We start from the raw sequence: 14,024 nt of genomic DNA, 5'->3' as shown, positions 1-14,024 counted from the left end.
CCTCTCAGCAATATCAGATTGTTCAACAAAAGACGCAGCTGGTATGGAAAGATGAACCTTTGCTCCACTGTCTCCCCTTCAGAGCTAAAAATAATAGTGAGTCATGCCAGTAGCAGTGTTGCTATTTAGCTTTACAAATTCAGGTCATTAGGCTTATATGTACAGAATCATTCCCTTCCTACCGTAGATCATGAAATGATAGTAAGGACATGAGCACTCAGGAATTGGGCACCAACCAGCCCTGGGTTTCAAAACTCAGCAGGACAGTTCAGGAATAAACAAAATTAATACAGTCAAGTTCAATAAGAGAATCAAGACTGAAATTACCATTACAACTAGGAAAAAAAGGGAAGCTAACCTCTGTATTCAGGTACATCCCTTGATCCCTTTTTTCCCCATCTAGTACATCCTTGTCTTCTTTTTTCTGACTTTTTTTGGTATTTCAGATCAAGGCAAATGGTTATAAAGTGTTTGTGAAGAATTTCTTTAAAAGCTAGCTGATCTAGACAGGTAGACCAGATGATCTGTAGAAGGCTGCACAGGAGCCAAATTACAAAAGAAACATATTAAACATTTTTCAAGTGCCTTGTCGTTCCCAGAGAATCTCCCAGAAAAGGTACCAATTCACCTGTTCATTTTATTTTCAGCAAGTACTTTTGAAAGTAGGTCAGAGGAGGAGATAAGTATGGACTGACAAGGCTGTAAGGGAGCAAGAACAAGTGGTCTTCAGACGCTGAAAGGAGAGGCTGTATATCCAACCAGAAGGATCAGCATCATCTTGTGTTCTAGAAATATGAGATTTTCTTCATCCCTGCATGTAAACTGAGGTGAGACATTGTTTTAGAACTGTTTCATAAGGCCAAATCTCTTCATCTCATACAACTTCCACTCACCCCTACCTCCTTCATTCCCAAGGTCAAGTGTAGGAGGTAAAACAGAGGATCCAAATTTGCTCATGCAGGAAATTTGGCAGAGTTGCTGGCGATCAGAGCCCCCATGGCCTGAACGATTGCCTCGGAGTGAGAAAGGAAATTCACAGGAGAAATGGAAAGCTGATGAATAGGAAAATCCCTACAACATCCTATTTCCAAAGACGTTTGGATCAGGGAAAAAACAGCAAATGGTACTTCCAAGCTAACAAATAGCAGTGTCATGTTAACATTCACAGTAAGCTGCCAGTCTCATTGGCTCCTGAAACGCTGCTGCAGCATCCTGTACTGCTTTGGTTTTGTACTTCAGAGCAGATTTTATGATAATAGAATCACTTGACTGCAAAGACAGAAAAAAATGGCATATGGAAAATATTTTTTTCTAACAATATATGTATAGATACACTCTCAAAGGACTTTTTCCTCTCCATCAAAACAACCGAAGAATTAAACAGAGTGTTAAGTATGGCAAAAAGTGACCATAAAACAGCAAATGCTAAGATAACCACACAGCTGCAACTGGGAGCTGTTATATTGTTTCCTTGGAAAAAATAATTATCAGAGTTCAGATCAGATTTATAACTACTTCCTCTGAAAGTCTGCATTTTTAAATCACAGCTTTAAACAAGCCAGAACAGCAAATGTAATGAATCACTTACCTGCGATACTAATGCACTGCGGCAAAATCTCTTTAGCTGACATAATCCTGAGCTACTTTAAATGAGTGCCCCCTTATATTTTTTTATATTCTAATAATGTTAGCATTCTAAAAAAATATTTTAAATACAATTTTTTTCAGTCTGCTTTATCAAGTTAGATCCCCATAAACTTGGCCTGGCCAACATGCTAACTTTCTGAACTGCATAGATCCACTTGCTCTAAGTACAAGGTTTCTCAGACAGCCTGTTGGAAGAACCAAGAAAACTCTACCACATGCAGAACCCAGAGTCAAAAAATGCACCCATCAGTAGCATCCAGGAAACGCACCTCCTATCATATCAAGGATACTGCAAAAAGGCATGTTTCACCCTGGTTTTGACAAAATTCCTCTCCCCACAATGAATGCAATTTATCTGATGGATTTCTCTTTGAAATGAGGAATGAAGTCCTTCTCTGTAATGTTACTGTATATGAAATAAAAATGAAATAGAATCTAAATATACCCAATACTCTTCTGCTCTCCACCCCTCACACGAATCCAGTATCATTCTTGCACCCAAACAGAAGCATTAGAAGCAATGCTCATCCATTTTGCACTGTAAAAAGCAACCTTGCAAATGTTAAGAACAAGCATAAGAACCTTGAAATGACTGTCAATATTTCTTACAATTTCATTGCTGGGGGGTTTTTTTAGTTTCTTACTTCTTATCCAGCATATATGCACACATCTATCTATCTATCTATCTGCCTCTCTCTCTCCCCCCCTCGTAAGATTAATAAGGGCACGCTTAAGTGCATTAGTGCATGAATGCATACAAAGACAGTTACGTACCCCTCCTTCATCCCTCCTCTATAACTGGATGCCCCTGCTAGTCCATGTGCCCTTTCCTGCAACTTCTTCCACTGCACCTCTTACAGCTGGTGTGCAGTGGTGTGTCCCATCATGACCCAGTTTCAAAGAGACCATAGGTATAATAGAGTTGGGCTTCATCTATGCACATTTTGCAATAATTTGTATGTTTTGTTTGGTGAATGTTTTCACTGGAATGTTCCCTTTGGACTAAAATATCCTAGCCTCTGCAAACCAGCCTAGTCTTGACAAAATCAGTCCTAGCCTGTACCTTTCTTGTGCTGCTCTCTAAGACAGATGCACTGGATAAGGGCAACAGTGACAGATGACGCACAGGCTATCAGCAGTGAATGGCTCTGCTAGATTTGAAAGACGGATTCTTCCATCTGGGCAACCATTTCTGAGTGTCATTCTTCAAAAACAGAAGGGGCTAAATCCTGAAACAACAACCCCGCTCTTTGGGACATGAATCATATAGCAGAGAGAGAGGGAGAGTTTTAAAATGTGGGTACTGCGCCGGGAGAGGTATCGGAATGCTGTCCAAAGACCAGACTGCAGCAGTATAATCTGCATAGGGGCACACAAGATATGAAAGAGAGGTGTAACCACGATAAGGTGCGTAAACAAGGGTTTTGTGGCTTCTGATAAATCTACACCATTGATGCTTCTAGAGAGCAGTAGTGCTTACTTGTTTTGTCTCTTGCCTGCTGCTGTGACCGAAGGGCTTGCTGAGGAGCTCAGAGGGAGGTGGGACACCAGATGACTGCAGCTGGGCTAGCTACAGCCACGGGGGCTGAGAGGGCTGTGCTGTCACAACCACGTCACACACTCCAGCTCACCCGGGGAACTGCAGGTGGTATTAACCTGGAGTCACATTTAACGAAAAGAGAGGCTGTATCCTCCGTACTTCTTCCCTGGCCTCACAGAAGAACCTCAGGTCTCAGAGAAGAGAGCGAAAAAGGAGTGCAAGAAAGAGAGCATGTGCTTGTATGAGTCAGCGATGGGAAGAACTGCCCAGGATGATTATCTCTGAAGCAAAGGAGGGATAGAGCGGGAGTTAGTGGTGCAGTCATAGCAGTGTGGTGCTCCCCCAGAATGGCTGTGACTGTACTTTTTAGGGGTCGTGGTCCCCCTTCAGAGGAGAGAAGGATGTTCTGCATTTTACAAGACCAAGACAAATGTCTGTGTATTCTCATTTTTACTACTGCTCATGATAACGCCATTTTATCTTAATTCCTTCAAGATTACTGCAAAGCTGGTAATTGCAATCAAGCTATTTTATAAGTCCAATTTACAGGATACCAAATTATTTATTATTTATTTTCAGTTCTAAGTGGATCATTTGTGTTTTCTCTGAGTAATATGATGTGTACAAAATATCCCTAAAAATGTCAGCTAAGTGGAGAGATACAGAAAAATGACTGTCTCTCTCATAAGTACCCATGGCTTTCAGAATACAAATCATTATTACACAAACACAGGAATAGCGTGGTAGGCTTACACAGAGTATTAGAAATAGATAGAAGATATACTCTACGCCATGAAGTTCTTACAGCAAAAGATTTACTCAAGCAAGTAGTCCTGTTGACTTCAATCCCCACACCACTACAGTGCTCCTCCTGCTAATTCAGCTCTTAGTGTTGCTCTAAATCTCAAACTTCCGTTTTAGCCTAAAAAAGCAACTCCTCCCCACACACTCTCTAATACGCCCCCCTCTCCCTGTGCCACTCCAGATTCCTGAATGACACAATCTTTCTGGATACCCACCATCAGCACCAATTTTACTGGGAACTCAGGCACTGGAGGCAACAGCTGTAAGTAGCTGCTTCTAAAAATTCCAGTTAAAATTGTTTATTTGCAAACACACATGGAAGTCTTAAGCTACTGACTGGCTTTTGTGTGGATCTAATCTATTACCACAGGGCTATTCAGTATATACAACTTCACTCAGTCTACAGAAGTAAAACACAAAATTCACTTGGGTGCAATTTAGCGTGGCAATAACCATATTGTTTACATCACGATCAAGTACAAAGAGTTGGTCTAATATCCCCAAGGAGATCAGACTGTGTAAATAAGCATCTTTTATAGGAGGGCTCTGAGATTTATTCTTGATTCTTTCCAATTGTGACTTTGGAAAATCCTTGCAAGCCCTTCCAAACTAGCAAGGCAAAGCTGACCTTTTTGATAGCTGCTGGCAAGATATCTGATCTCGTGTTAAATACAAACTTAGCTGTGACCTTAACTAAACTAGAAAAAATGTAATTGCCACCGTGAAGAATCACAACGACTCCTTCTATGTTGGTAGCAGCATACGAACATAGGGCAGTTACAGCTAAACCTTAGCTTGCAGACTGTTAACTAATATCTAACTTTTCACAGACAGTTTGCTGGGCTGGAGCGGTCAGGATTCTGCCCACCCTGACGCAGGGAAGTGGTAGCAGCAGTCGGGATGGCCAAAGGCAGAGCACTGGTGGATTTGCACGAACAGGCAGCACAGTGGAGGAATGAACACTTGGGAATCCCACACTAGAGACTTAAATCCTCGGAAAGTCCTATGTTACAGCAAAAAAGATTCAAATTGGACTTCAGCAAAACCTTTTTAGCGGTTAAGAGAGTGAAACACTGGGATAGATACGATACTCAGGGAGATTGTAGAGTTTCCAACATAAAGTCTTGAACGATAACTTCTCTGAGGTATCTGTGTGGGTCCTGTTCTGGGCAGGAGGATGAACTACAGATGCTTCTGAGGTCTTTTGCAGTCCTATTTCTGTGCCTCTGCTCTCAAGTCTATTGTCCCACCTCCAGAAAGAGGGAAATGAATTTTTTGTTCCACAGTTTTTTTAGCGTATGCATTCACTGGTGCTAATGACAGAAGTGAGAACAGGATGCCACGTTTACAGGCTTCCACTTCTGAGGATGTTCTCCTCCCTCCCAGCACGTATGGGAGCCTGTCTCTTGAATCTGTATGGTGCTCTCCAGTCTCCTGACAGATCAACAACTATGCGTGCTGCTGCCTTTCTGCAGTACCAGAAAAGAGGATCTGAAGGCTTTGCATTTTCAAAGACAACCTCTTCTTTTTAGCGTATTCTCTAGGTCTCCGGAATGGGAGTCCAATGATATAATGATTCCCCTGATTCATGTGCATGTTGTACCCCGCTTTTTCTTTAGCAGTGTACAAGAGAGTTTATTTTTAGGACAGTATCTCACGACACCCTTGATAACCCAACTTCTACATAATCTAACCCTTAGTAACCCAACCTATTTTCTTCTCCAGTCTATTGTAAGCCCTGTCTCCTCTTTTCAGTTTCCAAGCAAACTTTTTTTTTTTTTTTAGATTTTATAAATTTTTACCAAGTGCAGAATTTGGCTTTACACAGAGACTCTGCTGCACCCTTAGCCCCGTCGTGCTTCCTAGCTCTGCATTTTGCCCCACTTCACCACTTGCAGTAAGCAAATGAAATAGAGAGGTACCAGCCACTATATCTATTTCATCCTTCTATGTCCTTTACATTGTACCTTATGCTTTCACGATCAACCTGTTGTAAGCTGAACTCATTTTTTACAGAAGCGCATTATACATCCACTGACTTCTAAACTGCAATGGGCAGTATAAGGCAATGGCAGTCATTCCACTGTCTGCATGGAGCTACCTGGTCATGCAATGCTCTTCTCCTCTCTAATGGCTCAAGTATGTTAGAACTATTTAAAAATCACATGCAGTGCTTTTCTAATGTTGCCCTTTCATGTAAACTATGATCACCAACCACATGATCAAGCAAGGCATAAATATAATTCCTACTAATATGTGCTTTGCACTATGAGAAGCAGCACAATACCGTTTTTCAGTGCTCAACCCTAACTTATAACATTTTCTTATTTTTGATTATTCAGAAGAAGATGTTTTCAGTGTCTGGAAAAATGCTGTGTGCTATCTCAGACATAAAGGAGTAAGGCAAATAAACCACACTAGAAAAACTCCCTCTGTGATTTGCTTAAGTAGCAATTTATGTGAATAGGAAATCTGCTGCTCATTTCAGTTAGAAGAGTTACAGCCAAAAAAATCCTATTCTAAAAGCCATATCATACAAATGTGGATTAGGAATTTCCCTAAATGCTATTTACAGAAGAAAGTGCTGGACAAAGATCCAGAGGATCTCTTCTCAGCCTATGGCAAGATCTGTTTCTTATGTGAAACAAGTCTTTAAGCCATTTAATCTTTCTATAGTCATTTCCCCATTACAAAGGGACATAATAAAACTTATTTTCCTTTATAAAGTGCTTTGAACTCTATGGATGAGAAGGCCTATATTAATAAAGTCACATTTTTACCACTATTGTTACTATTAACCTAACACAAAGCAAGAATGTTTGTCAAATTATGGGAGTTTTTCTTCTTTTAATATGATATCCTTAGCTAAAGTAAGTAGTGGCACTGGCAGAAAAGCCCCATATATTACTTTCTAAAGTTGGTCATACTGACCAAAACAAGGCTTGTTTAATACAGAAATGATAAGTTCTGGAACTCCCCTACAGAGCAAAAGCTTTGTATGATCTCTTAATAACAAGCAGAAGAGCAAGCCAGGATGGACACTACCCAATTTAAAAGTTGATATGATTCAGGGGTCACCCATCACGAGCATGAAAGCACATCCGACACATTTTCCCCGCAGGAGCTCAGTGAGCACAGATGGCACCAACAACCTCTTCCACGGTTTTCAGTAAGTGGAGAAAGAAACACCCAGTTCGGATAAATCCCATTCGCAGCCCAGCTGTTCAGGAAAAGCCATCGGGAGCCCCCTCTGAAGAACAGGCAGCCAAACTCGGTGTTGAAGAAGCAATGGGGTAAGATAGTCAGAAGGTAAGCATGGACGTTAAAAACGGCTGCTACGAACCGCTCCACTGTGAAATCTAGTAGATGTACAGCCTGTAATTGGTTTCATAATGCTGTGCTTGTGCCACGTCAAAGAAAGTAGCTGAGAAAATGTAAAGCCAAGTGAGGAGATGTTGGTTTCACAGTTAAATTGCTGAATTTGGTAAGATACATGTACCTTCGGTCCCCTTAATATGTTAGCAAAGCAAATTTTTACACTTACTGAATCAAATTGTACACACTACACCGCTTTATTCCTCGAGCTCATTTTCTGACTAAGTTATGTTCACCACTAAGTGCAGCCCAGTTTTTCATTCACATTTGCACTGGCATATAGCAAATTAATTCGGGCCACATTTTGTTGTCCTTTTCATGCCTAAAACCCCACTGAAATGCAGAGCATGCATGCAAGGTTTTCTACTTTTAATAACGTGTATTTTCTCGTAATAAAAAAGAATAGCAATCAGAGGTAGACAATATTTGGAAAAAAAGGGAGTATGTGATCAGCCAGCGCTGTAGAAAAAATCCGTAAGAAGCTGTAAAAGTAAAAAAAGATAACATCTTCCTAATTCTGGTAAGAATATTTAACTATTTATTAATCCACACACCACCACCAACAAAAATCATGAATGTTAAAGAACCTCCTACTTTGGTAAACTCTAGTTTATACTCTGTTAAAATCCTTATTTCTCACTCCTGTAACATTTTCTTTGGGAGGTTCTCAAACTACCTCATAACATGCCCATGACATACATTGCTTATCTACTTTACAGATGAGAAAATCAAGCAAAGCATAATTAATTCATTCTTCTAAAGTTGTAATCATCCCTAATACAGAGATCAAAGATACCCTACTGTAATTCTGGGAGTAAGGGAGAAAAACAGAGAAGCGAAGTAAACCTCAGTCTCCAAATCCCACGGTAAATCAGGGATGAACCTCCTTCTTGCAGGGTGCTAAGAAACCAATTTAAGATTAATCTATCAAATATGCCTGCCTCTCGCAGGGCTGGAGGCAGAAGAAGTTGCCACGAAGACAAACGATGAGCTGCCATCCTACGATGTCGCTGGCCTTGCCGCTTGCAATCAGAACAGCTACAAAATGGTACTTAACTGCTAACTTAAGTCTGCAGAGAGGGGAACGGAGGTTGTATGAAGCAGATCTGGGATTGAGAGTAAGACCGTGTCACGGTGGGAAAAATCTGTTCCTTCCAAAATACTGAGCTTCTCCAATAAGCTGGAGGTTAAAAACAATCCTGCAAAATAACCGATGATTTTATCAGATGTACAGAGAACTCAAGGCTGAAATGTCTATTTTGCTTGACAAGCAAAGCAGATGCACTGAGAGGGAGTGAGTAAAATACATTAACTACAGACTTAACGAGAGGGTATCAGAAAACATTCTGAGTTTTCAGAAAACCTTCTTTGTAATCTCAAAAGGGTATGCAAGGCAGTTAGAGGAAACCTTTGGCTGGCTTCTCTTGCCAAAACCAACGGCAGGTTGACAAAGTAAGCCTGATGGTGGGCTTCCATCATCAGCACACACAAATACTTGTATGACCCCAAGGAAACAAGCCCACTATCCTCAGAAACCTGAGGGATGTAGTTTTGGTAGCCACTACATCCAAAGGCAGTGGTTAGATACTATAATCAAGGCATAACCAAGACTTCAATCAAATGCAATAAAATCACAGAGCAGTAAAAATTCAGCTTTGGTCTTGAAAAAACCCCACCGTTAGTCTGCATGGTATCACTAACATTCAATAAAATGTCTGAAGCCTTCACAATATGCCAGATTTCTTTACCATCGTGCATCATGTATAGTACTTCCCATCTTAAAAGCACCCACCGATGTGAAGGGATGTTGCCTGCAGGACATGCGACCAGGGAAAGCCAGGAGACTGATTGCAAAGCCAAAAAAAGCAGCAATACGGGATGGGAACAACTGTCCAGGCAGCAGCCCTGCAGGAACAAGCCTGGGAGCTACAGGGGATCAGAAGCTGAATATAAACCAGCGGCATCATACAATGACAGCAAAGGTACCTGCGATGTCTGAACAGGAGCGGAGCCTCTAAGGCACGGGCAGCTATCCCTCAGCTCTGTTCAGCGCTGGCAAGGCTGCTGGGCAGCGTATTCCACAGGGACATGGCTCCATGGGAGAAAGCTCATGGTCTGAATGACCAGCAATCTAGAAAGTATGATGTAGACTTAGGAAAAGTTTGGAGAAACCGGAGCCATCCAGTCTTTGGGGGAACTGGACTCTGCATTTCTGCAGCAGAAGACCAAAGAGGTGGAACAGAACATGAAAGACAGCCGGAAAGCTGAGGAGGGAAATAGCAGGCTTAAACAGCAGCAAGGACGCTTCACGTTAGACCTTAGGAAAAACTTTCTAGTGTAAAGGCTGATGAGGCACTGGCAGAGGATGCTTCAAGGAGAGGTGGAGTCTTTTTAAGAAGATTAAACGAACACCTTGCAAGAAGAACACGAGTACACCTGACCCCGCTTGAAGCCAGGAGGTAAGACAAGGTGACAGCCCACAGCCCCATCCAAGCCTTCGGAGATGTGTGTTGCAGCCCTGAGCTTCTCCGTGGGGCCATGCAGAAGACACTGCGGAAGAACAGAGCTTGCCCAGCTGACCTAGGACAATAAAGCAGACACGCACCCAGGAGACGTCTGGGTACAATGACAAAATTCTAAGGCCACATAGCAAACTTCAAAACCAGAAGCTTACTGAAGTTTTTTTCCTCCCTCTCCCTGCTTAGATTTCCCCACCTCCCCCACAATTTCAATATAATTCCAGGAATTTGAAATATATGTAAAAATATATTCTTACAGCTATTATCTCCATACTACAGGTTTAACAGTGAACTCTGTACAATGCCTTAAAACCTCGAAATAACCTGTCATCGGCTCCATCCACTTGTGCATTTCATTCTTCCTCTTACTAGCCTTCCCACCCTGCTCCTACTTTCTTATTTTCTTTATTTTATTTTTTTTCCTACACTATGGAATCATAGTGAAAAGAAAGATAAACAAAGATGATTAGATGAAAGCCACAAGCTGAAGTATGAGAGATTTGGTATCAGCAGAGTTAAATACATCAGGGAGGAATGAGGTATACTGATAGTTGAAAGGTTTGTTCATTTGAGTTCACTTCTACAGCAAATTTTCTGCTAGATCCACTTTTGAGAAAGTCAGAATGTAATAAACAGAGTTATTCTCTGTAGGGTTATTGACAAGAAAAAAGAGTTATAAGTAGTATTGATTTGGGGTGAAATGGTAGAACGTGACAATCAATAGAGCTTAGTCAGGTATAAAATAGAAGGAGTCACACAAGTCATGACAGGATTATTACAGGAGCCAAATCCTGGTATCAGCTAAGGAAGGGAGGAGGCCATAAATGGGATCCAAAATGTAAGCTGTGGATTGCTCTATAGAAAAAAATAACCCTAAACTATTCATTTTCATTTTTTAATATGTGAGAGAGTTTTTATTTCAGCATATTGTCACTGCTGTTTTTCTAATGCTTTTGAAACAAATTCTTTCCACCTCCATAGTATTTTCATTAAATGTCATCAAAGCTCTTTTCAAATCTCTGAGTGAAGTATGATTATCCTTATTTAACAGATAATGAGAAGATAGAAAGAGATTGGGGCTACATTTTCCAAAGCAGTCAGTAATGCCGGGCGCCTTCTGTCTGGATACGCAAATCCATAAAACGAGAGTCCTACAGAAATAAAATTTTCAAAGGTCCCAGGAAACCACAACTTTGGTCGATGTCAACAGCTGCTTACAAGTTCTCAAACTCTGCGTCACAGGCTGGGGAGTCAAAAGCTGAGCCTTCGCAGCAAGCTGTGTAAGCACAGTAAGCTCACTCGCAGATACAACAGAACGTAAAATAGGAGGGATCCTAATTTACAGTCCTCTGTTCTAATTACAAAGCTCATTATTTTTACCGCTTGAATGACTCAGGGTGGAAAAAAACCCAACAACCATATATTCTACTACATGAAAGATCTGTACATTCACTGGTATTTATATAGTGCCTAACTTCCAAGCACAACCACGCTGGAAAATAATAGCAATAATAATTTAAGAACAGCAACAAATATTTTTCACTGGTTATTTTACCCATGCACAATCATTCAGTGAATACACTTTTTCAGTGAATAGCCTTTTCCTAGACTCTGGACCAAAAGAAAAAAAATTCTTGAAAGATCCAAAAATGCCTTACAAATGGAATTTGGTATAGAATTAGTTACACTACCAAGGTGAAAGGCAGCGGTGTTAATAATGATCAACATCACACAAGAATTTATTGCAGGCTATGACAAAAACTACTACATTCAAGGGAGACATAAACCATATTTTGAAGAACCTCTTGCACTAATCAGCTAAATAAATGCCGACAATCAAACTGCGGGATATACACAGCCTCAGGGAGGAGGGGGCATTGGAACAGCCTCATTTTTATGAATGGAGCCATAAGGAGGAGGTTAGAGAAGGACAGGAGCTCACACAACTCCAATTGCGAGGAAGGCACAGGACAGGCAGAACGGCATCACCACGCTGAAACGTGAGCTGGCCAGGAAACCAAGGGTAACGCAGTTGCAGAAAAAAAGCCATTGATTTCTAAACAGGGATTCGTAGAGACTGCAACAGTTTAAAAGCTTGTTTAGCTGGAATCACATTTGCAGTCATGGGATTTGTATAGGAAAATGGCATTATCGTCTCCAGACAGAAAATCAGGCCTGAATCACATCAGGAGGAGGATGGACAAGATGACCTTTTGAGGCCCTCTTCAGCTGTATTTCTGTAAGTCTATGTTCAGTGACAGAAAACACATCTGGATCGGAGCTGCTTGGGCTTAGGCATTCGAGTTGGAAAATTTTGGCAAAAGTCTTTGGCACGAGAAGAAGCCCAGGCAATTTTTATATTGGACCCTGTCTGCCATTAGTGATGCGATTCAATCATAAAATGGCTTATTCCCCCAACACAAATGTATCATACCACGCCGGAGTAGAAATGCGAAGCTGCTCTCATTATCACAGCTAAGTTAATTTCGCAGCAAAGCAGTTTACTTTAAGACTTTTCCAGCAATCCAAGTCTAATTATGGAATCAATTGAAAGCAATTTTGTAATTAAATGTACCTGCTGAAAATATCTCACAGGCTCAATAATTTAAAAAGATAGTGTAAAAATGTAATTAAAATGAAAAAGGCCAAATAAGGCTGGGTCGCTCCTCCACGAGGAGAGCGCTGAAGGACGTTGCATTTTCAGCCCCAAATCGCCTGCTTCCTCCCCAAATTTCTGCTTTCCCCAGCTGCGCGGGGATTTAGCGCTAAGAGTCACCCGAGAGACGTCTGTCTGAGTGGACCGCGGTGGGGGAAGGCTTTTTTTTTTTCTTTCCCCCCCTTAATTAAAGCACATTACGCTGTTTTGAAAATCATGCTGTACTTACGTAGAGCTACCGCTCCCTAGCAGGGGCCGGGGTGAGGCTCCCTCCTCCCGGGGGTCCCCCCGCGGGGTGCCGGAGGCTGCGCGGGCGGGTTTGGGGGGGAAGGGGGGGGGTGGCAGGACGGAGCGGCGCTTCGCTCCCCTCGGAGGGCGCCGGGCGCAGGGGGAGGAATTTTCCCCGCTCCCCCCCCCCCCCCCCCCCGGGGCCGGGGCTGAGGGGGCGGCAGGGGAGGGGGTGGCTCGGGCGGAGGAGGGGGCCGGGGCCCGGGGCCCCTCACTCACCGCCCGCCGCCGGCCCCGGGCCGAGGCTCAGCGCCAGCTGCAGCCACAGCGCCGCGGCCAGCGCCCGCCGCCGCGCCGCCGGGAGGGCACCGCCGCCGCTCGCCTGCTTCCCATGACACATCTTCTGCCCGCCAAAGGCATCCGGTTCGCCGCCGCCTGCAACGAGAGAGCCGCTCCGCCTCGCCGGTGCCCGGGGCTCAGCGCCGGCTCCGCGGGTCGCCCCCCCCCACACACACACACCCCCCGCCGCCCCCGCAAACCCGCGGCGCGGCTGCCCCCGCACCGCCCCCCCCCCCCCGGGGCACGCACCCACCCCGCCCGCCCGCCCCGCCGCAGCTCCCCCGGCCCCGCGTTGCCCCGCCGCACCCCCCCCGCAGCGCCGCCGCTGCTACCTGCGGGGGTCCCCCCCGCCAGCGCCGGCGGGCACCTCCGCGGCCGCTGCCGCCGCCTCCGCCGCTGCGGCTCGGCAGCCTGCCGGGGCCGGGCGGGCGCGCACACACAGGCGCGCACACACACGCACACACACACACACACACTCTCCCCCGGCACACGCTGGCCCTACCTGGGAGGGGGGCAGCGGGGAGCCGCGGCGCGCACCTGCCCGGCCCGCCCGTCCGCGGCCGCGGAGCGGAGCGCCGCCGCGGGGAGCCCTGCGCTGCGGGACCGCCGGCGCCCAGCGGCAGCCCGGGCAGCCCCGCCGCGGCGCACACGCATGGCAGCCGCGGGCAGGGCTGCGGCGCCGCTCCGCGCTCGGCTCGGCGCGGCACGGCGCGGGTGTCCCGCCGGGTGGCAGCCGGGGGGGGGGGGGGGGGCGGCGTGCGTGGGGGGGTGTGTGTGTGTCTCGCTGCCCCGCTCCGGGGGTGCCCAACCACTTCCAAGGGCAGGGAAACGCGAAGTTAAGGCTTGCGCTCCTGGTAGTTTCTGGTCGTTTTCACTTCAAAAAGGGGGTTCATGGTGGGCAGATCTGAGGGAGCAT

At 44.6% G+C, this 14,024-nt stretch overlaps 1 protein-coding gene across 3 annotated transcripts in view; it reads right to left on the bottom strand.

Moving 5' to 3' along the window:
• Window positions 1–13,768, bottom strand: part of SUSD4 (sushi domain containing 4) — a 74,108-nt gene extending 60,340 nt beyond the window's left edge. Inside the window, exons 1-2 of one of the 3 annotated variants that reach the window (XM_030035031.1) lie at window positions 13,611–13,768; window positions 13,049–13,204 (exon numbers count right to left, since the gene is read on the bottom strand). In XM_030035031.1, the coding sequence (XP_029890891.1) occupies window positions 13,049–13,169 (121 nt within the window). In that variant the 5' untranslated portion in view covers window positions 13,170–13,204; window positions 13,611–13,768. Of the gene's footprint in view, window positions 1–13,048; window positions 13,205–13,428; window positions 13,555–13,610 lie in introns of those variants that run through there. The other 2 variants (XM_030035032.1, XM_030035033.1) reach the window with 2 other exon arrangements.
• Window positions 13,769–14,024: the final 256 nt, after the last annotated feature.

Source organism: Aquila chrysaetos, chromosome 13 (assembly GCF_900496995.4).
Source record: "Aquila chrysaetos chrysaetos chromosome 13, bAquChr1.4, whole genome shotgun sequence".
Classification (NCBI taxonomy): Eukaryota; Metazoa; Chordata; class Aves; order Accipitriformes; family Accipitridae; genus Aquila; species Aquila chrysaetos.
The sequence above is the reverse complement of the archived record's forward strand: the minus strand, read 5'-3'. Positions and strand labels throughout refer to the sequence as shown.